The following is a 24,021-nucleotide window of genomic DNA, read 5'->3' as shown; positions in this document are numbered from 1 at the left end:
TCGGGTTTGGGGTATAGCTTCGCCCATTCCGTAACCCATAAGAGAAACGAAACCTTATTGGGATCGAGTAGCAGAGATTGAATATGAAACTTCAATTAATAATCCTTCTAAGGCAAGGAGCAGTCGAAACCCTAGGTGTATAAATACAGGGTTAAGCGGCAAAGTTAGAGACCCCTCTCGAATCAATCAATCCTAGCGATTACAAAGCCTCTTCGGAGCAAACCTTCAACTTCGTTGAAACCCGGCGACCGTACTTCCAGTCCTAGTCTCCTCGTGAGCCGACTGCCAGTACTACTGCCACAGATACTACCAGCGAAGCAAGGGTAACTCCCTCGCAAGCCAGCGAAGCTAAAGATACACTTTAGCAAACACCGTGCTTTCTCAGAACTTCCCAGTGATTGCTCTGCTCAATCTACAACGTTGAGTATCGATTTTGGTGACCGAAGAGATCACACCCAAAATCCTTATCCGTAAGGCAAAAGTCCTTTTCCGAAAGGCTAGAGAAGAACCCTGTGGCGAGGTTGGTGCTCTCCTCGTCCACAACGCTTGAAGAAGAAGTCAGGTCAATGGCTACCCCGACGACTGCACCCCGCGGTGCTGGCACGCCTGAGCAATCACACGCTCAAAAGAGACGGTTTGCACACTGTTGGTGTCGAAAAATTCCGTTGAGGAGTTTGACTCACCAATTAATGCGGACTAGAGCGGGAGTTGACCAGGAACAATCGAGAAACTTCCTTCGAGCGTTGACTTGGAGTTTGACCGTCGACTAGAGGAAAAGGGGGGGGGTACCTGCAGAAAACCCTCCGATGCCTGAGTCAGTATGTTTCTTAGTTGTGGAGTAAAAAAAGTCCGAATCAGATATCTTACCCAGTCAGTATGCCACCTATTTATAGGTGAGGGAGAGCTTGCACCATAAATGGCGTTTTATATCGTTTTGATAACTGTGCTTATTATCGCCATAATTTCGCGTTATTCAATAACGCCATCACTCCGTGTTATTCAATAACGCCAACCGTGTTATTAAATAATGTCAATCGCGTTACCTCGTTATTAAATAACGTCATCACTCCACGTTACTTAATAACGCCATAACATCAACCGCGTTATTTAATAACGCCATCACTCTGCGTAATTTAATAACGCCATAACGCCAACAACGTTATTAAATAGCGCCATGATGCCAACCACGTTATTAAATAACGTCATCATTCCTCTTTATTTAATAAAGCCATCACGCCACGTTATTATGACCACCTTTAATAGCCTCCTTCATTGTGGTATTAACAACGGTAGTTAACGCTGCATTTACGATCGTCATTACCCGCGTACTTATGGTGAAGGTGAACCGTCACAATGGTAGGCCAAAATCGTTGATTAACCCCAAACACACCAACTGGTTTTGGAGCCAAACATTTTGGCACCCCCAGTGGGACAGACAATAGTGTCTCCTTGTGAACGCAGCCATTGGGAAGTCTAGCGAAAACCCTTACCAAAAGGTTTACGCTAACTGCTCAAAGCATAAGACCTCCAGTTATAGACCGCATCCTCGCGCGGACTGTCGTGGTCTTTCTGAGGAACAAGTCATGCAAAGATTCTCTCGTCACCCTCAATCACCCAACATGTCAACAAGACAAGGTGAGAATCACCCGACCGCTATTGAGGGTCAGAGTGTCAGTGTCAATCAGGCCAGCGAGCCTGTCATCCCCGCCACTGTTAACGCTACAGTAGGGAGCGGAGAAGGAGAGGCTTTCGTTCCTAAGCCTATTCCAGAGGGAGCGACCTCCGAGGTCAGGTTCGCAATCATCATGGAAAATATCGAAAACCATTGCAAGAAGATGGACGCTGATTTTGCCAGAGAGGCCGTAAAGACAGATAAGCTCATACGCGAAATAGATCAACGGATTATGCGCCATGCAGAGGAAACTAGGTAGTAGATCGCACAATCAGAAAGTGCAGTGAGGGAGCATGCCGCGAGCGTTGCTAGCGAGCAGAATCGGTGTCAAAAAGAGATCTTGGAGGCTATCGCGAACCAAACCAAACAGACCACGTCAGACATGGAAGGTCTTCGCAAGAATGGTGCTAACCTGGCAACCGAGGTGGCTATGCAGAGAGCAGAATTGAACTAAGCGAGAGAAGTGTTGAACAAAGCTTTAGGGGATCCTAATGCTATCATGGGCTCTCTTGGCCAGCCATCCGGTTCAGGCAAGTACGTACCACCAAATTAGCGCGAAAAGACTAATAATAATATTGTTTCTCCCTTAGCTACTGTTGCCGCTACACCGCAGAGAAATAAAGAACAAGCGTTGGTTATCGGTGGCAGCAAGGAAAAGCCTGCCTCATCAGGCGGAACCTCCACCAGACAGAAGCATCAGGCTTCGAAGGGTGCAGGAACTTCATCTGACCTCGCTACGTTCATTCAATACGACAGCGACGGGACAGAAATGGTATATCAAGAACTGCCAGGGAGTTACTACGGGCTTGACCAGACCAGCACCCCCATCAAGATAACAGCCTTGTCAAAGGAAGAGATTAGGCCAGCGGTGACTCTTCAGCAACAGGCTACTACCCGTGTTGTGCACGTCGGCGAAGGGATGACCACTGTAAATCAAACGATACCTGTGCAGGTTACTCACCAGACTATGGCAACACCACCTCCTCCTCCGGGCCCAGATTATGTAAGACGTGATGAAGTAGAGGAGATGATCAGGTTGGCTAACCCTAGGGCCCAACCAGATGGGGTCTATGAAGGACCTTTCCCGCCACATATCATGCTAGCACCTTTTCCCCGGGGATATAAGAATATCATATTTTCTACTTTTTCAAGGGAAGACATTGAAGATGCGGCGAAACATCTGGCCAGGTTTAGGGTACAATGCGGCCGATACCAAAACGATGAGATCCTCAAATGTAGAATTTTTGGCACTTCTCTGTCAGGCGCTGCATTCAGATGGTTTTCCAAGCTACGACAAGGAACAGTGGCAGATTGGCCTGCAATGGAATTGCTCTTCTGAGAAACTTTCTGAACTATTGAGCCTGAAGTGGACCTGGCCTCTCTCACCCAAATGGCCCAGCAGCCTACGGAATCAGCGGTCGCCTACCTTCAGCCCTTTCAAATCCAGAAAGCTAAGTTAAATGTCATCCTGCCTGAGAAAGAGTTAGTCAAGTTGGCGGTCAAGGGTTTGGAACCACGTCAACGAAAGAAGCAGCATGGCAGCATGATTCAGTCGATGGGAGAACTCATCACAGAGGTGGGCAGCTTCGAGCATCTCCTTAGAGAAACGGACGCAAGGAAGAATGCGTCCAGAGGGACATATGTGCCAGGAAAACATTGTACCGTAGCGGCCCTGAGTTACCAGCCTGCTACTTATGACCCTTATTATCATCATAACACTGAAGAGCTGGTCCATGAGGACGACAAGGAAGAAGAGAATGACGTCGCTGCCTACTAGTTAACAGGCAAGAAGAATCCAGCCTTGAAGCAGCTGAAAATTTCCAAGGAACCTGTTAAGCTCAAATCGGTGGCCTTCACCAAACCTGAATTCGCGACATAAACATATGATGCCAACAAGGCGCATGAAATTCTCGATGAAATGATTGCCGCGAAGATGGTGAAGACTGATTTTGGACCTTTTCCTCGGGCAGAACAGCTGAAAGGGAAGAAATACTGCAAATTTCATAATTTGTGGAATCATAACACCGCAGACTGTGTGAAACTCAAAGACCAGATTCAGGTATGCAGTTTGCAGGTGGAAGCTCCAGTCACGGCGGCGGCGCTAATAGATTTGGATCCTTTTCCAGACACTGGGATCAACATGGTCGATGTGAACTGGACCAAACAGCAGTGACGGAAACCCACTCTGGATTTGGGCTCGAATGAACGAGGTGAAAAGTCCCCCGCGGACGAAACACCCTCGAAGGGCAAAGCTAAATCAATTAGTCAGGCTTCGCCCGTAGTCTTATGTTCACCATGCAAAGAAGAGTGCGGTATTCAAGTGTCGCACGAAGAGGTCGAGCAACCATTTCGCTTTGGTTCCCTACCACCGATCAATTGGGCTTCGTCATCGCGGGACTACCAGCCTTCTAGCCCAAGAGAAAGAGAGAGAAATTGGAGTCACTATCACCCCCAAAGGACTCCAATTTATTCAGGAGGCTGAGAGCGGCCACGATTGATCAGAAACATGAAGAGAAATTCATAAAGAAGGGTAAGGATGTGCTGACTGAGCCGTATATCCCGCCAGCGCCAACCGCCACCATTAAGGAAGGAAGGTGGTACACCAGAGAAAAAGGGAAGGCAGTGGAAATAAGCACCTCCAAAAACAGGAAATTGCAGCGCAGGTTTGGGGAAGCCAAGCGCGCGTTAGAGGCTCTAGACCAGGGCCTGATTAAACCTTCCCAGCTGGTCAAGTCACCTGAGCAGTATCAACGAGAAATGGAGGCTTTAGCTGCTAAAACATTAAGGACCCCCCGCAGCATTAACAAACAAGAGGATTAGCTGACAGGGGCACCTAAGCCCAGTGTTTTTTGCAGGATTACTGAGGAACGGACACCTCCGAGTACGCAAAAGGAGGGCTCGCCGACTCGGCGACCACATGTCAAGCGCAGATTATTCCGTGAGGAGCCAGAAGTCAAAGCTTCAGTCTTCGAGAGACTGGGGGGAAAGGACAGGGCTACTAACACCTTGCAGTGGAGACCCAAGAAGGTCCAGAGTATAGTCATCTCTGCCGTAGATGAGCACATGCAACCGGAAACTCCTAAGCCGGCTTCCATGGTACAAGCGCTTGAACATTGCGAGGTGAAGGGCCTCACAGAGGAATCGCTGGTAGATCGTTTGGCTAAGCAATTCCAAACCGATATCTCAGCTACGGAACCTAAGCTTAACTTGGAAGACGACGTAGAGGAGATAGAGACGAATAACGTTTCTTGTAATATGGTTTATCTGCTCCCCCCGAGATATGCGTTACCAGTCGCCGCTCAGGACTGTATAGAAGTCGAAGAAGACAATGCGCAACCATTGCAGGTCACGTCTGCAACTGTGACGCCTGTGGAAGAGGCTTTCCCCCACGGAGCAGAGGAGGTACCTGACACAGAGCCATTCATGATGTTCTCCAAGCCAACGCCAGCTTTGGTCCAACACATGAGACCACTGTATATCACAGCGGAGGTTAGCGGTACCAAGGTCAGTAAAATCATGATCGATACCGGAGCCGCCGTTAATGTCGTCACCACCAGGACCTTGCACTTGCTCGGAATCAAGAGGGAGAAGATCCAGTCTACGTCCCTTACGCTTAAGAATTTCGCGGGAACTGTAACGAAGACCTTAGGATTGCTGTTCTTACGCATTAAGGTAGGCCCAGCAGAATGGGTTTACGCTTTCTTCGTAACAGACTGCTATGCGGCCTACAGTGCCATTCTGGGCAGAGACTGGATCCACAGGAGTTACTGCGTACCATCCACCCTTCACCAGGAGCTGGTGATGTGGAACAGGGAGACAGACACAGCGGAGATGATCAAGGCAGATCCTCGTCCATTCCCAGTCTCCGCAAACTATGTAGATGCCAGATACTATTTGGAGCCTATCACTCCATTGCAGGTTAGTGGCATTGATGATAAAGGCCGCCCCACAGGGGTGACGGCCTCTGAATTGGCATAGTGGGGGCTTACGCTCGCAAAAGAAGGCTTAGAAAGGCCTGGCCACGCTGTGCCCAAACCCGTAAATAATTAATGGATTACGACCTCTCGGAGGAGGGGATAGAGGCCTTCCACTCGATATACGAACGGCTATCATCATACTTGGTGGAAAAAAAGGCTTACGATCGAATCGCGACCTTGGAGGTTGTTAATGAAGAACTTTTTGATCAGGAGACACCATATGCACTTATGTTTGGTCATGACGCTGTTCTACCTTTAGAAATCAACGTTCACTCCTTACGCGTACAAGATCAACATCATTTGATCGGTGAAGATTACGTTCAGGCGATGTGGCAAGAACACGAAGATTTGAGTGAGCAGCGCTTAGCCGCCTTGGACAATCTGGTGATGGAAAAACAGCGTATCGCCCGTGCCTACGATAAGAGGACACGTGGTCGTAGTTACAAGGAAGGCGAACTTGTTTGGAAGGCTGTTATGCCCCTTGGCGAAAAGTTAACCGGTCGTGGTAAGTGGACCCCTCGCTGGGAGGGTCCCTTTGTTGTTCACCGTATCTTGGAACCCGGGGCTTTTCATCTCAAAGATGTGGATGGCGACCTTCATCGCAACCCCATCAACGGGCGGTTTTTGAAGAAATAATATCCTAGTGTTTGGGAGTTCGAGGATCCACCTGATCAGCCTCCTGTCCAGACTGGGGGGCAACCATAATCTTCATCGGTCCGCTTCAACTATCACTACTATTCAGGCCTTTTTCTTGTGGCCTTCGATTTGTGTCTTCGCTCCACCGATAAACATTGGGGTCAACTCTACCTCAACCTAGGCCTTAGTCGAGGCCATATGTACGTATTAGCCTATTCATGAGGCTTTATTATTGTATTCAGATTTTAAGTCTATATTCATACTTAATTATCCTTGACAGACTGTAGAAAGAATATGCTTGAAGGCCTATACAAGAGGCTTTATTTTCTCAGATCAATTTCTTACATTCAAGAGGCTTTATTTTTTCAGATCAATTTCTTACATTTTTCAGTTGCAATTTTTGCAAAAAGAAACTTTTATTCATAAAGTGGCTTTGCGGCCAAAGGCATACAGAAACAGATCAACACGGTTACATTTGCGATGATAAGGCCAAATGTGGCTTAGGAAAGCATTGTGCAGAAACACAAATTTTAAAAGTGGCTGAATCTGGTTGCAGCAGGACGATCTGAGCAGTACCGCTGGCACTATTCCTCTCTTCACCCAGATCCTCCTCCCATCTGAGTCACCGCGGCTATCGTCTGTTCCGGAGGAAGAGGGAAGGGAATAATCCATCATACCCTTCCCAAGAGGTTATCCTCCGGGTTGGAAATGGTATCCAGAGCAAGCGCGACCCACAACCACATCTACCTCCTGGGGAAAAACAGAAACCTCGTAGCCGGGCCCCAGAGGTAGACCGCGGAGGCAGAACAGTCGGCCTCAAAGTGGCCTTCCTCTTTTCCTCCTCCTGCTCCACGCGGACAATCGGAGGAGACGGACTCCTCAGAATGTGGTTCTGCCGCGTTAGGAGCACGACGTGTTCTTCAGTTTAACTGAGACTGGCGAGTTCATCCAGAGTCCCAGAAACCAAAGACACGCCGCTGGACCTGAGATAAGGCCATGAGGCCTACCCAGGTCTTGAGATTAAGCCATGAAGCCTATGGATTTGTGGCGAGGGGTGAAATCACGGGAGGAAGATCTTAGAAACTGAAGGAATAGTAACAAGGCCCGTGACGTTATTTCTGGAGAAGACATGGTTGCTTGGCTTCATGATTTCCCTAAGTACGGGTATTTATAGCCCCTTTGACAGTCATTTCAAACGCGTGATGGGCAGTTGAAGACTTTCAACGCCATCAAGGCGAGAATCAATGGAATTGAATGCTAGAATCTTGGAAATGAAGGGAGTCGAAAATGCGTGGGAAGCGGAGCAGTCTTCGAGGAGATAACCGCCCAATTTGGGATTATCTCTTTGACAGTTTCGATATCAATAAAGAGGTAATAAATCACCTAAGTTTGAATTAGTATTTGGGCCAAGTAAAGTGGGCTAAATATTAGATTTTAATTATAATATTGTTCATACAAAGCAAAACGGGCCTAACATAAGAGGCCTAAAGTTTTCGACCCGCAAGGGTCAAGCGAAGTAGGTGTTCATCCAAACGGAAACTAGCATCGGCAGTGGCTAACTCTGCTTGTTGGGCTGCTTCACGAGCCTGAGCTAAATTTTGGGACATTGCTTCAAAGGCCGCCAGGGGCTGCTCTAACAAGGGCTCTTCATGTTCAAGTTGGGCCGTCACCGCGGCTAATTGGGCTTGAAATTCTTGGATTTGGGTCCGAAGGTGATTCTGTGTAATCCGCAAGTCTCTGACGAGGATGGCCCTGTCGCCCAGGAAATCGCGAGAAGCATCTGTTTGTTGCACGAGACCTCGATAGTAAGCCTGAGCTTGCCTAGTTTGTGTGGTTGCGGTGGTTCTTTCATTAATCCGCTCAGGGAGGTTTTGTAGCAGCTCATATATTTCGGTGAACTCGGCCTCAGTGATGGTTCGCTCGCGGCGAATAACCATCAAGTATTCCTGAGTTCTAGCAGATGCTCCCGACAGCAAGATGTCGGGGCTCAGGAGTCGTTGTAGCCCATCCCTCGCTTCGTCTATAGCCCCTGGGGGGGGGCACTTCGAGTACGCGAGCAAGCCTTTCCAGTCTGGAAGGAGGCGCAGGCGGTGGAGCATCAGCAACCACATCAGCGGCAGCGTGGGCCTCCTGAGGCTCTATGATGGGGGAGCTTCCGGCTCTGGTTCAGCATTTACCCCCGCTCCTATTTCAAGAGCATGGGGGCAGGCTCTTGAATCACTATATTGTCATCAACTGGTTCAGCAGGATCAGCGACAGGTACCTCCACAGCAATAGTGGGTTCCTCAGCAGGACCAAGACTCTGCGTTTAAGGAAGAATTATCAGAATATACAGAGATAAACGAAAGAATAAGGCATTTACTTTGGAACGAGCGTTCCTCTGCGGCCGGAGGATCGTGCAGGACTGCTATCGGTGCAAGCTCTTGGGCTGCCTCATTGGGAATGGGATCAAGCGCTACCTGCGCTAAAGGTTGTGCAGCGATCGGCTCCTCAGATGTTGCATCTGAAGGGGCTATCCTTTCTTCCAGCTAAGGTGAGCTGTCGTCTATGACCTGCACCGGAATTGAGGCTAATTGCGCATCGCTCGCAATACTGGCAAGAGGTGGAGGATTACCGGAATCGGTGGGCGCTTGGGCCTGCGAGGCAGATGGTTCTTCCCCAGCAGCCGAGGAGCCTTCCCCAGCGTGTCCGGAGGACCGGCGACGAACCTGCGAGTGAAACAATTATAGGAATTGGGATAAAAGATGAATAATTTCTAACGTGAATTTTTCATTCTTACCAGTCGATCAGCGAGTGGTTCATCCTCTTCCCATGGGTCAGTGCGAGGGTCCGAGCGGCTGCGCTTGCGGGCCAAAGCAGCGGCAACCTGCCAAGGTCATAGAGTTAAACTTAACTCTAAGAATAGAGAAGGCATAAGACTGAGAATAAAGGTTGCTTACGGTTTGCGGATTGTCGTCATCAGAGGAAAAGTCTTCAACTTCAGGCTCCGCGATCACCGCTTTCTGCTTTCCGGACTGGCCAGCGGCCGGGGAAGCACTGATTGTGCGATTGCCAGAAGGTGGGAACTAAGATATTCACCTCCGGGGGGGGGGGGGGTGTTCGCGGATTACGATTCCAGCTTGAGCTTGGCGAGGGGTTGCGCCGGTTGTGTTGCTGGAAGAGGCTGGGATTGTGGTGTATCCTCGGAGAAGCGAGCGAGCATTTCAACATCGGCAGGATATGGGCTTTTCAATTCTCCAAAGATGGCTGCAAAGAGTTCGTCGTCCCGTTGAGCCCAGCAATTGACGGAGACCTCTGATTATACGCATTTATATGAGTATAATTATATCTAAAGCACTAGAATTAAGTCAATCCTCAAGTCAATTATTATGTAATTAATCTACTTTTATTTATTTTGTAGGAAATAAGTGGAGTTGCGGAAACGAAATAGATTGACGCGAAAATGGTGAAAATTTGAGTTTTCGACAAAAGGATGAAGTTGTAGATTTGTTAATTGCTTAATTAAGCTTAATTGCTTAATTAAGTTGAATTGGTTAATTAATGCAGCATGCACGTGCAGTTTTGTTTAATTGGTTGGAAACCAATTCCAATTGGACATGTGGCATGGCATGGTTAATTGGTTTAATTAAGCATGATTCTCACCTCAGGTTGGCGTCCTCCCCTCACGCGCAGCAAGATTTCTTCCTCTTTTCCTCTATTGTCATGCCACGTGGCCCTAAGTTTAATCATCTCTCTCCAGCAGCACACAGTAGCGACTCACATACACATATATATTCATCTCACACGAAGGAACAACCCTAGACCAACACCCAACAGTGCCGCAACCTTGGAGGAGGGCTGCTGCCCTCTCTCTTCTCTCTCTCCTCTCCTCTCCTCCTTCTCCTCCATTTTTCATAATAGTTTTAGTTTTCTTTTGGGTATTCATAGAATTTCTCACACAAGCTTCAAGGATTCATCAAGAGCTACAAGATTCAAGCTTTAGGTATTTGTGGGAGTTGTAATTCAAGGGAAGTCATATTAGCCTCCTAGCTAATTGTGGCTACCTTTGTGTTCTCCTACACTTCTATAATCTTTTCTCTTTGAATTTTGTATCTTTGATGTTCATAGTTATGGGTTGTGAGTAATTTCTTTGTTGGGAGTTAGGGTTGTGAAGCCCTAACTCATCTTGTATAAATATTGATGCTTTAATTTTAATAAATGCAATTTCCATTGTGTATGCTTTAAATCCGAATGTATTGGTCCTTAGAAGCATGTTTCTAGGCTTTGTCACCCTTTGAAATTATGTTGTGGGCAATTGTGATGAATAGATTGATAAATTGACAACTTATTGGTCTTGTTGCATCTAGGATTTAAGTGTGGTAACCATTAGCTAGCTTAATTGTAGCTAAGCTTGCTTGGGTCTCTATTATCTTGCACTCTAGGCCTCTAATTTTAGATATTGCGGCCTTAACCGGCGTAATGCCTAAATTAGAGAGTTGATTGTGGCCCTAACCGGCATAATCGATACACCGAAAGGATAATTGGTTTAGTAGCCTTAACCGGTACTAAATACGGGACTTGACACATGTAGGAAATGCATGCATTTGTGAAATTGGCTTTGATATTTGCAAGATAGTTAGTGTGAATCACCCGACACTCCCATGTTCCCATTAATTTGAAAACCCAAATTTAATTTCTAGTTCGTTAATTAGTTGTTTAGTTTACTTTTCGGTTGCGTTTAATTTAGTTGATTCCCAATTCAAAACCCCCTACAAATTTCGACTCATTTGTGCATATCCACCACTAGGCTCTTAGTTTTGATTAGGCTTTGGTGAAAACCAAAGCCGAGCATTTCTAAGGCTTGGTGCCTTAGATTAACATTTTTATTTATTTTCTTTTTCTTTTCTTTGTTTGCTAAGTGTCTTTATTTCCGATTACCCAAGGATTGTGGGTTAGCCACTAATCCCCGTGGTACGATAAACTTTGGGCATAATATTTCCCTATCTTGACAATGATACGTACGCTTGCGTAAATGTGTATCCAAGTCAACCTCCTCCCACCAATCTTCGTATCCTTCTTTAGTCCGGTCAACGGCGTCAATAACTCGAGCCCAGTCAGGGAGATCAACCAGCGCGAGCATACTTTGTGCCGGCACAGGCCCGAGGGGGGGCCCGAATCTGCGCCACGATGTGTTGTAGTTCCAGGCATCGTACAAGGGAAATGGCACCAATTGGACAAGACCGAATTAGCGAGCAAAATGGTTCGGGGCGTAAAGCTCGTAGCTGAGTTCCTCAGCAGCGATCCTGATGTCTGAGCAGGAGATCGCGCGGTGAAAAGCCAAGCGCGCGCGATCAGTGTAATGAGGATCGCCGGGAAGTGATAATACGTATTTATATGCGTGTAATTATATTTAAAACACTATAAATAAGCAAATCCTCATGTCAATTAATATGTAATTAATCTATTTTTATTTACTGTGTAGAAAATAAGCGAAATTTCAAAAATGGGAGAAAATATTGCGAAATTGGAGTTTTCGAGAAAAAAATGAAATTATTGATGCGGTCAACCACGGTCAAAGTCAGAAAATGAGCTTAATGAAATTATTCATAATTGTGGCCATGCACTTGAAATTATGAGAAGAGAAGGAAAATATATATATATATATATATATATATATTTATATATATAAAGGGTTATTGTTTAATTAATCAATCATGATTGATTGATTAAACCAACAAGGAAATGGTGCACGTGTGTTTGGCTTCTGATGTTAGTGTGGCTTTTCTCTCACCACCATGTGCTAGACCACATCCATTTGCCCTTATGATTAATTAATCATGTCAGCCACATCCCATAGCCATATTCACGTTTTATGTTTAATTAAGTTGTTCAACTTGAGCCAATTAAAGGCTAAAACGTGGCATACCACTTTCTCTACCTTCTCTCTTATTTTTCCCTGCAACCCAGACTTCATCCTTCAAATCTCTCCCAGCCACGTGTCCCTGACCCTTTTTCTGAACCAACATCAGCCACTCATCCAACCTTTTCCCTCCTCTCTCTTGAAGATATATATCCCACGACCTATTCTCCTCAGAGGGCAACCTAGAACAGCCGCACCACCTCAAAAACAGAGCAGCCCTTTTGGGCTGCTCTCTCTCTCTCCTCTCCTTCTCCTCCATTTTTCATAATAGTTTTAGTTTTCTTTTGGGTATCCATAGAATTTCTCACACAAGCTTCAAGAATTCATCAAAAGCTACAAGATTCAAGCTTTAGGTATTTGTGGGAGTTGTAATTCAAGGGAAGTCATATTAGCTCCCTAGCTAATTGTGGCTACTTTTGTGTTCTCCTACACTTCTATAATCTTTTCTCTTTGAATTTTGTATCTTTGATGTTCATATTTATGGGTTGTGAGTAATTTTCTTGTTGGGTTTTAGGGTTGTGTCCCTAACCCAAATTTTGTGTAAAAGATGTTTAATTTAATATAATGATGTAATTTTCATATGATGGATGCTTATATCTATTTTTGTTGGGTTAAAATGCATGTCTAGGAGCCTAGTCAACTCTAGGGTGTGTATTTTGAGCATGTCTAGGATGGAATTAGGGGCTTGACTCCCTCTAATTCCTAAGCTAGAAACCTTCAATTTCGTATTCGAAGGGTTATAAGCATGGTGATTTACACCCGTTGCGTGATTGCGCGGGCGGGTCGCTTAGTAGTCTAATTCCTCGATCTCTACGCCTCTTGATGTGAATTAGTGACCATTGAACCGGCTCTAATTCATGCCAAGTGAGTCCCTACGGCCCTTGAACCGGAGTAGGAATACCATGAAAGGGAATTTCGGTCCTTGAGCCTTGAACCGCCTTGGATACGACTACTGCCAAAATAGGAAATATGCATCTACATTAGATTAGCTTCCGACACATGAGATTTGGTGAAGGAACCTCCCTAACACCCCGACATTCTCATTTTTATTATTTACATTTCATTTTAATTTTTTTATTGCTTTACATTTCATTCTTATTTGTTAAGTTAGAATCAACCCCCAAACATTAAACCCTTCCACTCATTTGTGCATATCCACCACTAGGCTCTTAGTTGTGATTAGGCTTTGGTGAAAACCAAAGCCGAGCATTACTAAGGCTTGGTGCCTTAGATTAACATTTCTATTTCTTTTCTTTTTCTTTTCTTTGTTTGCTAAGTGTCTTTATTTCCGATTACCCAAGGATTGTGGGTTAGCCACTAATCCCCGTGGTACGATAAACTTTGGGCATAATATTTCCCTATCTTGACAATGATACGTACGCTTGCGTAAAGGTGTATCAAGTCAGGAAGGAAGCCATACTCAAGTAGAGGTGGGAATCTTATATCCATTATTATATCACAGTACGGCATCCCATCCAGGAGGTACAGATAGGAAAAACATTCGGAGTAGGGAGGGGATGAGTACCTCTCCTTGCGGCTGAACCACTGACCCAAGAGTTGGTCGGCCGGCGGAAGCAGTGGAATGTCATCGCGGCGGAAGAATGGAAAGTAGGTTTGGATCCAGAAATCCAAAATCCAAAAGGGGCCAGACATGCTAGTCTCAAACAAATGCATGGTGGCTTGATATAACATGCGGTAGAGGGCTCCCAGTACGGGTTGCCCGAGCCCCACGTTGCGGCCGTTATAGAGGGCCGTCGAGAGAAGGGTCCAAGTACCAGTGGGCTTACAGGAAGAGGTGCAGAATATGAACTTGCAAAGCCAATACTCCAGAAAAGCAATTCCGCCCGTCGCAGTGTGCTCCCGGCTGTAATAGGCCAACCGTCGTGGGTAAGAACCACTATGGGTGCTGGGACCATGTTGGGCCATGGTCGAAGTAAAGTTGACAGAATCGAATTGACCATGCAGATAGGGCTCGCCATTGATGGGCAAGCCAGTTATGGCAAGAATATCCAGCAAGGTGATATTCATTTGACCGAATCTAAAGTCAAAAGTGTTGGTGGCGGTGTTCCAGAAACAAAGAAAGGCAGCGAGCGGCGAGCGATTGCCGCCGTGAGGAAGATAGAAACATAGATCGATGGTATGTGTGATACATGCTGCGTTCCAGCGAGCTAGATCTCGCGCTCGCGTTTCGCGATACCAAGAAGTCTCTGCTAAACTAATGGAGGACGGCCAATGCCCTATTTTGGCACGATGGTTCTGGGCGCCCCAGCTACTGAAATCTCCAAGGGTCCTTCGAAGGACCGGAATGGGTCGGCGGACTGGTAGGCCATAGAGAGCGATAGCGTCGGCCGGAATAGCATCTTGTGGCGCCGGCCCCAGTCCGGTTTGGTGGTCAGAGAATCGAAGGAGCAGGGGTCGATGGATGGATGTTTGGAGGAGAATGCGAGCACCGATGTTGGTTCCCCAAGTGTGGGCAATTTTTTCGTTTAGCTCTTCCTCCTGATAGATGACTATTTTCTTCGGGGGAGCCATTTATGGGTTTCTGTGAAGGAGATATCGGAAGAAATGGGTGTTTCTGGGTTTAAGAGACTGGAAAGGCTTCTGATGTGACAGGTCTTGCGGCTGTGAGTTTAAATAAGGAATTTTGTTAGGGAAACGATACGACAAAAATGCGTTTTGCAAACGAAAGGACGCGACCTTCATTAATGACATTGTTTCCAGCAACCGGCGCGTCGTTTTAGTCCCCTTCAATCAGTTACATCTTCATGGGCCTGATTTCGGGGCCTGGGGGGCAATGTTTAAGCCCAAAAGTATTTTTGGCAGGATCCTTTTGTGGGTTTGAACCAGCGGGCCGATACCTGCGGCCCAAAAATAAGCCTACTCGGGTTTGGGGTATAGCTTCGCCCATTCCGTAACCCATAAGGGAAACGAAACCTTATTGGGATCGAGTAGCAGAGATTGAATAGGAAACTTCAATTAATAATCCTTCTAAGGCAAGGAGCAGTCGAAACCCTAGGTGTATAAATACAGGGTTAAGCGACAAAGTTAGAGACCCCTCTCGAATCAATCAATCCTAGCGATTACAAAGCCTCTCCAGAGCAAACCTTCAACCTCGTTGAAACTCGGCGACCGTACTTCCAGTCCTAGTCTCCTAGTGAGCCGACTGTCAGTACTACTGCCACAGATACTACCAGCGAAGCAAGGGTAACGCCCTCGCAACCCAGCGAAGCTAAAGATACACTTTAGCAAACACCGTGCTTTCTTAGAACTTCTCAGTGATTGCTCTGCTCAACCTACAACGTTGAGTATCGATTTTGGTGACCGAAGAGATCACACCCAAAGTCCTTATCCGTAAGGCAAAAGTCCTTTTCCAAAAGGCTAGAGAAGAACCCTGTGGCGAGGTTGGTGCTCTCCTCGTCCACAGCGCTTGAAGAAGAAGTCAGGTCAAGGGACTACCCCGACGACTGCACCCCGCGGTGCTGGCACGCCTGCGCAATCACACGCTCAAAAGAGACGGTTTGCACACCAACTAGTTTTGGAGCCAAACAACCTCTATATCCATACCAAGGGCTTGGAGAATGACCAAGTCTCAGCACTGGTCTCTCTTCTAAGGGAAATGCCAAATTTGAGTACTTTAAACATGAAGTGTGAGCCGAATACTAGGCAATTAAAATCTGTGGAACCGAATCGTGTAAGCAAAACTGTCACCCCACCCCCTGTCACACTAACTAATTAATTTTTCTACCCTTTGCAGGTATCTGTGGGTAAAAAGTGGAAAGCCCTAAGCGTGGCTTGTATTGACCAACTTAAGGCGGCGACATTAGAGATTTCCTATGGAAATAATGAATTGGAGTTAGCGAGGTTCTTGTTGGAGGATGCTAAGAAGTTGAGAAAGGTGGTCTTATAATTGAGTGCCTGGTCATACTCTCGGAAGAAATTGAAGCTAGCGAGGGAGTTGCCTTATGCATCAAATCTTATTAGGCCAGTAAACGAAGACAAGATTAATTCTACTGCCACAATTGTCTTTGAGGCTGCTTAGGGCATCTCCCACCGTAGGCTATAATCCCATTTATAGCCTAAAACATCCTCCCATGGTAAGCTATTTCCCATGGACCAAGAAAAAAATTTAGCCTTCTCAAATTTGTTAGGCCAAATTTGGGCTCAGATTTGGTAAGCCAAATGGTGGGCCCTGCTGACTTTGTTTTTTTGTTTATTTAAGAACATGAATTTTACATTTAAGAAAAATCATTTTTCCTATATACATAGATTATTTATAATGTTACTAAATATTAAAATTACATCATTGTAGATATCTTGTTGAGATCTTCAATATGAGCCCAATATTTGATATGTTTAGAATTTTTAAAATAAATGTGTAATCATTAATTTTATGATATACTTATTTTCATTTAACTAAAACGATTAGTTTTATTGATAGACTCGTCAAAACCATACTCGAAAATATATTCTGAGTTGGGAATTATAGTCATTTTCAAATTATAGCCGTTGGATGTGATGATATTTGTTTTTGGCTTACGGAATTTGGCCTACGGTGGCAGCACTGCTTTTTGTTGGTAGGCTAAAAAAGTATATTAGAGGGAATATTCTGTTTTTGGTAGGCTAAAACTATTTGGCTTTTAGCCTACCATGGGAGATGCTCTTAAAGATAACAAAGGAAAAACCAAGGGTCAATTTAGTATTTTTCCGGAAGGACTTATTTTATGTTGCATATCTAGAGGCTTTGATGTTATTGCCTAATATCTAAATAAAGGTAACATGTTGAGGATTTATAATGGGTTTGTATATCTATAGTCTTTACTATGGGTCATCCAGCTAATGGGTTTATACATTACTTGTTTGTAAAGGATATGGGATTTGGTGGAGAAAGATGGTTACTACATTCACAAGACTATTAAGGCTTCAGGCTTTAGGTGCATGGCGTACATCAATGTATGGTTGAATGTCCAACTTGTATTCTATGCAAGCCTCTACAATGTTGGGTGTCAAGGCACTCAGGAGAGTTCAGACCTTGAGTTTTATGCTGAAGGTTTACCAGAGAACGAGAATAAGGTCTGAACTCTCTAACTGATGATGAGATTCTCTTACTGCTATAACAAAACTTATCGTTCACTTGATAGTAAATGGTCAAGAATGTACATGCAAGTACTTGGGGAGAACCAAAATAGAGTTGGGATCTCTTCCGGCATTAGCTAAATTAATGTCGTGTTCAAGAATTCATTTACAAATCAAGTTAAAAGGGGACCAGATGAGATTCCACTCTGATACATGATCGGTGGCTGGAGGCTGATAAATCCAATCAGTCTCTGGAAAAAGTACTAGGGCCATAGAGGCTTTCCATAACAGCAAACTGCATGTTTTCCGATGGTTTCCAATGGCGCTTCCTTTGATTTATAAACCAGTTGTTTATTTGTTTCTGATCCAAACCCGTCACTTGAGCCAGTGTCATCTTGTCTACTTCCTGCACCATCAAATTCCTCATAGTAATCATGCCATGCTTGAGAAATTAACAAACGTAGTTAATAAGTAACACGTACCGTTGGATATGGCCATTTATAGTGAAGGTTCCACCAATCCATAAGGATTTTCTTAGCATCTTTAGGCAGCTTTCCCTTCTTCTTTTTCTTAGAAAACTCATGCTTCAGAGTGCTTATATAACCACTGTATTTACGCAACAGCTTGTCCTTCAATTCATGATCTTCATGTTTTCGCTGATGATCAGAGTCCTGTACATCGATCTCTCCTCCACTCAAGTCTTCGTCATCAGAAGAATTAACTGCTGGAGCATCAGCTGCAAACACATCACCACTCACAGTTAAAACTAAAGGGAATAGTATGCATGCCAAATGATATACAAAAGATTTCTTCACTTCATACCCAAGTAGCAGACATCTGAAATAAATACAATTGTAACCATCACAAAATACAAAATTAAGAATGTCATAAACTCAACCATTTAAACAGGGACCATATCAAACCCAGAGTACATAAACCCTGGACGCCTCGTAGTTGAAATCAATTATCATATGGTTTCACAAATTGTGAGGCCGAAACAAAAGTCAGGTCCCCACAAAGCCACTTGAGTTGGCCCATATTGTCATGGAGCTCCATTCCATATAGTTATCCAAAAAGAGCTCAGAAGAGGATTTATACATGTAGGACCAGCTTGATGATATGTATGAACATGCATGCATAAATAAAAAAAGACCTACTACACACATGGAGAGCAGGATTTCATGTTTCCCGGGATGTGATGTATCATAAAGCTGTAAAATCCCAGCTACATGGCTGTGTAGGGTCCACTACAACACTTAGACCTAGCAAACAGAAACCCTGACAGCAAATAGAAAATAAAATCTTAATAATAAGTTCGTCCTATCTTACCGATCAGAAATCAGAAGCAGTGAAATATGAGTGGGAAGCTCTTTCAGACTTTCACACAGTCTGAGTAGTCTGTGAGGTAAAGCCGCAAGGCACGCAACCTATTATCCCTTACCCAATGAAACCAAGTTTCTATCTTGAAGTTCCCAGAAAGGTTGCAGAAGAGATGCAATTATGGTGTAGTGTAGTTTTCAAGGTACTACATGATGACTGGGCTAAGCTAGCTCTCTGCCCAGATCAGTGCATATAATCATAGAACATATATACCCACTCACACACTCACCTAGGGGAGCAAATTAAAGCACAGCCACCGCAGATTGAACCAGTCCCGGTAGTACTGTAGTTTCAACAGCGCGGAAACAGCGGGAGTCCATGTGGTCAATGAGTCAACCTCATACACTTCCTATATTCCTATATATCCAATCATAATCCCCATGCTACCCTTCCCATGTGGTTTCTATGCCCATTGTGTCCTAAACTAAACACATGCATCAGGCATAAAATATCAAATATCAATCTCCCATGCACAGTAGTAAAACACAACCTACCCAACCCAGATCTGTACTTCTGTTTCCGTTCTTTTTTTCATTTTTTTTTCATTCTTGATCAAAACACCAGTTGTTAAGCTTCATCAATCCACTAACCCTAGAGTCCCTTTGTTTGAATTTCAACACATACTTTCAGCTGATTAAACTTTTGAGACTTTTATTGTCAAGAGGCAATCACCAATTAATCAAAGTTCAACCACGTACGGTATGCAGATTGCAGTGATGCACATTTTTTAGCACAATTCAGCTAAAGTAACAGCACAAAATGCTTAAGCTAGCATATACACCAGAACGTACCATATGTACTAATATAGTACAAAAACTTAAAATGCACACGTGAATCTCCTGATGCCATGAACACTAGTACTCTACTCAATTTAAAAACAACACTATAACTTAACCAACATCAAGGTCAGTGTAGCCAGACTCTAATTACCATAACTAAAGCTTTATAGATCAACTATAAGTGCAAACCCAGCCTATAAATGATGATCATGGATCAAGTGAATCTTTGGGTTGACAGCTGTGTACCATTTGAACCAAACCTATTACAAGAGATTCACGAGATTAGAGTAGCCAGAGACCCTAGAACAATAGATTATGCTTTAGTTCAAACTGAAATTGAAGAGATTAGTTACTCAAGATGCCAGAAAGAGATTGAGTATACTAATACAACAAACAGATTTTGGCAGCACAAAGAAAAATACAAGGACATGTAGTTTATCTCCCAAAAATGAATAAGTATCTCACGAGTTAAAACCACGCACCCTAAATATCTACATATAAGTCACCAAACAAATTCTGCTCCCCACCACTTCACTACATCCCATTATCGACCAGCTATTTTACCATGACCAACATTTGAAGTATGCATAGCAAAAATATTAGTGTAGCGCAAAGTAGCCTCACAATCACTTGCTCTGGTGCTTTAACACAAACTTCAATTCCTCTATAGTTAGCCATTGATAAGCAGAATGAATATAAAGACTACACGGACATCTATCGCATCCTTCTGTCATAAGGAATTGAAAATTCAAAGACCTGCTCGAGCATACACGCAATTGACACAAAAGCAATCAAAGCACATGTATATATTAGTTTCAAGCTCAATCAGTTATCAGGTGCCATATAAAGGTAATCCTTTCAAAAGTTCAAACTGTAGTTTTTTCGCATGCCCAAATTAAACCAGTTAATTATAGTAAAAACCAGCTTTCCACACCTTAAGGTCCAACAAAATCCATAACATCCAAGCCCCCCAACTAGATTCACAACATGAGAGCAGCTTTTTGTTTCGAAGTTTTGCCAAAAAAAAAAAACAGCATGTTACCATACAATATCTATAAATTTTGAGGCTTGGAACACATAAAGTAATGCTGAAATAACGATTTCTGCGACAAAACCCATATGCACCGAGTACAAAATCCCTGGACTCATTTAGTATACAATTAGATGCATAACCTCAAAAGTAGGAGATCAACAGTGATTAAAGGAATATAAGGTCATTCATGCGACATAATATTTTGGAAGTGTAACCAAGTGCACTTAACCTGCCTTATCTATATATCTAACTGGTGTTCGTCACAGGATTCCATAAAAGGAATCTTCTTGTATTGCCAACGAGGATGATTATAAGAACAAGAGTTTTCTTTCATCTTAGATTGAATTCTATATGATTGAAACTGCCAGCAGTTATTCCTAACAATTCTTTATAGTACTCTTAATTCAAAATGGAATTCCTTGATCCAGTAGAATACCTTTCCCGAGGTAGAGTTACTAATTCCCACCCATGGTATGCACTAAAACTTAAGCTATATCATAGTTAATTAACTTCTGGTCAGTACACAATACTCAAGATCACTAGGGAGCATTTCCATAACAGATATGCACCTACAATGAAAACTAACTAGGCCAATCACTTGGTAGAAGCCTAGACCAATAATCCAAGATGTATTTAATTTCCCCATAAGCAAGTCAGCTTTTGTGCTAGAGCAAGAGCTACTACAACTGACAATTTCAACCGCCATAATTTCACATTGATTTTTCTTAAGAACTCACAAGTTGAAAAGCTAATAAGATTCTATACATCCTCAAACAGTATCTACAGTTCTTCTAGAAAAAAGAAAAAAAAGTGTATATTTGAAAACATAACTGTATATCTTATTTTTTTTTCCTTTTTTTTTTGGGGTCAAGGCAAACATTTTGCTACCAATATCTAGCTAATTATGACTGTAACCTAGAAAAAGAAACATTGAAGGATGTTACAGACATCCCAAAGTACATCTATATATACATGACAAAAATATTAAGATTTCATACATAAACAATGCCTGGTTCTGAACATATCTAAACAAACAGACAACTTGGCCACCTTAAGGTGTATAATCAAGCATATGATATTTTTGTCAGTCCCCAAATCTTTCCTGCGAGTGTAGTTAAAAAACCCGGAAAATTAACCCTACCAAAGTCACTTAAATGTAAACAAAATATTGTGTAGTAGTGCCATCATGATATGCAAGAAGTTTGGCCAAGACAAAAATAAAACAACACCTATTAACCTCAAGCTCAAACCCTAAACATATTTCTTGACCATGGGTAAAGCTATGGTATGTTAACATTTCTCATACATAAACTATTTTTACCCCTCTAAGGACTCATGTTATCACTTTGAGGACTAATATTACTATTTTCAGAACTCATATGGTAAACTAAGAAAATTTCCCACTTTAAGAACAAATATTACTATTTTGAGGACTCATGTGGTATAAGAAAATTTATCACTTTAAGGACTCATGTTACTACTTTGAGGACTAATATTACTATTTTGAGAACTCATTTTACCACTTTTAATGTAATTGTTTGCATGTCATAAGTTAACACATTGTAGAATTTTCTTATTCGGTTACCTGGTGTCAACATTCCAAATATGAAATGTCAAAATCTGGGTTAAACATTCAGTCCTTCCTGCAGTGTACTGTCCATGATTTAATTAATGGGATATTTTTACAAGCTTTGAAGTAAATAGATCGGTATTTAGGGTTTGCTGATCTCAGTCAAACTTTTGAGTTATTTCAGTAAGAGCAAAAGCTTTACAAGTAAAAAGGGAACTCAGCCTAGGAATCAAAACCAAGTTCTTCCTATCAGTTATTTCCTGCTAATGTGGACTGAGTTTGTCCTAACGTGAGCCTACCTAGCTATCTCCTGATCTGGGCCATTGAAATAGCCAAAAAAAAAAAAAATTGAAATTAGGTAATTAAGAGAGAGTTGAAAGAATACTGGTATTGGCGAGATTGTTGAGCTGCGTCTCCATGCTGTTCAAGAAGGTGATTGCTTCGTTGAACGGCTTTGTCAGATCCGATTTGTACTTCAACAATATATCACAGTAAGTTTCCTGAACATCAAAAGAGACTAAGAAATCAAATCAAATAAGGCGCACAGTAGCAAAACACAGGCAGATAATACGACATAGCGTCTGAAGAGTAAGATAGCAGAAATTACCATGAACTCATCGAGCTCAGGATCGACACCCATGCAACTCGAACCGACGGTTATCCTACTGAGCTGATCACTTTCTCGCCGGATTTCCTCCAAAATATGCGCTATTTGCGGAGGCGCTCCCACCTGTATACGGAATCCAATGTTCTTATGCATTAATAAACCATATGTACATAAGAGAGCAACGTAGTACTAGTACTCAACCTTTTGGCAATCGATGTAAGCTTGAACAAGATTAGGGTAGAGAGGATGAGAAGCGATCTTAGCATTAACGGTAGTACACGACACCTCTTCTCCTCCTCGTTGATTTCCTGCTACCGCCACCGAAACACAATCGGACACGGTGGATGAATTAGAACCCGAGTAATAATATACCGGGTCGGAGCTACTCCCGGGTACAACCGCCGTTAGAGGCTCGAATCTCCTGTAGTAGTCGGCGAGTGGCGAGTTTTCCTGTGGCATAGCGATTGAAGAAGAAGAAGAGTAATAATGATCAGAACCACTACTGAAACCGCAGAGTTCTTCCATGGTTACTGTTTCCGAGGAGAGGTGAGAAAGTGAGGAAGAGAGTTGAGTTAAATTATAGATGGAGAGTGGGGAAGTGTGAGGCCAGAGTGAGAGCACAGATTGATTATAGTTTAGTTGAAAATTGAGTAACTAATCCCCTTAATTATAGCACGATAGAAAGACAAGTCAAAAGTCAACTCGAGTTGCATAGAGCTATAGAGGGTTCTTAACTTCATATGAATGTGAAAATGGTTGGGCGGATTGGTATTAATTAAGTGAGTAATTTGAGTTGAGTGTTAAGTTATTCTTTATTGGGAAGGGTACGTAACAGTTAGCGTACGATCCACTGCCAAAACTCGAAAGAGAGAGAGAGAGAGAGAGAGAAGAAGCCCCCCACACCAGACGCAGCGCTGGCTACTATGAGTCTGTAACCATGCTAGTTCTGTAGATTGACAGTAAGTATGCCTGAACATGACTATGACGAGAGAGAGAGAGAGAGAGAGATGCAGTGAGACAATGAGTCAGTGACTGAGTGACCGGTGCTTAGTTGAATGAACTGGTCAGTATAATTACCATGCGGACCAGCCTCACCGCATCGTAATCGGATCACTTTCTTTCTGCTGGTAATGATGAACAAAAGTGAGTTGAAATTCCACGATTCTCATCTGATAAAAAAAGAAAGAAAAAAAAAGAAAGACAAAGGGCTATGTACATATTGGCGTAGCTTGCATCATTGAAATTCCTCGATTCTCATTTCATATGTTATTCTCGATCTTTTCCCAGAGATACTTATTTTATTAATCAAATCTCCTGGTATAATTCCAATATATATTTTCCTCATATGAAGTTATGAACCTAATTGAGCAGAATAATTTAGCAAACCAATAGTTA

General features: G+C 43.4%; 1 protein-coding gene across 1 annotated transcript; it reads right to left on the bottom strand.

Annotated features, from left to right (window-relative positions):
- Window positions 1-17,358: 17,358 nt before the first annotated feature.
- On the bottom strand, window positions 17,359-23,470 carry LOC112179770 (homeobox protein knotted-1-like 6). Its single transcript, XM_024318251.2, has 5 exons — window positions 22,828-23,470; window positions 22,627-22,749; window positions 22,405-22,519; window positions 17,740-17,993; window positions 17,359-17,663 (listed from the first exon to the last, which is right to left on the bottom strand). The coding sequence occupies exons 1-5, from the start codon at window positions 23,149-23,151 to the stop codon at window positions 17,502-17,504; spliced, it is 978 nt and encodes a 325-aa protein (XP_024174019.1). The 5' UTR covers window positions 23,152-23,470; the 3' UTR covers window positions 17,359-17,501.
- Window positions 23,471-24,021: the final 551 nt, after the last annotated feature.

Source organism: Rosa chinensis, chromosome 7 (assembly GCF_002994745.2).
Source record: "Rosa chinensis cultivar Old Blush chromosome 7, RchiOBHm-V2, whole genome shotgun sequence".
NCBI classification, from domain to species: domain Eukaryota; kingdom Viridiplantae; phylum Streptophyta; class Magnoliopsida; order Rosales; family Rosaceae; genus Rosa; species Rosa chinensis.
This window is presented reverse-complemented; position numbering and strand designations above follow the sequence as displayed.

Bases quoted from the DNA above. Each gene is read 5' to 3' on its own strand.
- LOC112179770 (XM_024318251.2), bottom strand. From the start codon at position 23,151: ATGGAAGAACTCTGCGGTTTCAGTAGTGGTTCTGATCATTATTACTCT. The intron at 22,520-22,626 runs GTAATTTCTGCT...TTTGATGTTCAG, and splicing joins CTGAGCTCGATGAGTTCATG to GAAACTTACTGTGATATATT. The intron at 17,994-22,404 runs GTATTCTTTCAA...ATGTGTTTGCAG, and splicing joins CAACAATCTCGCCAATACCA to CTGATGCTCCAGCAGTTAAT.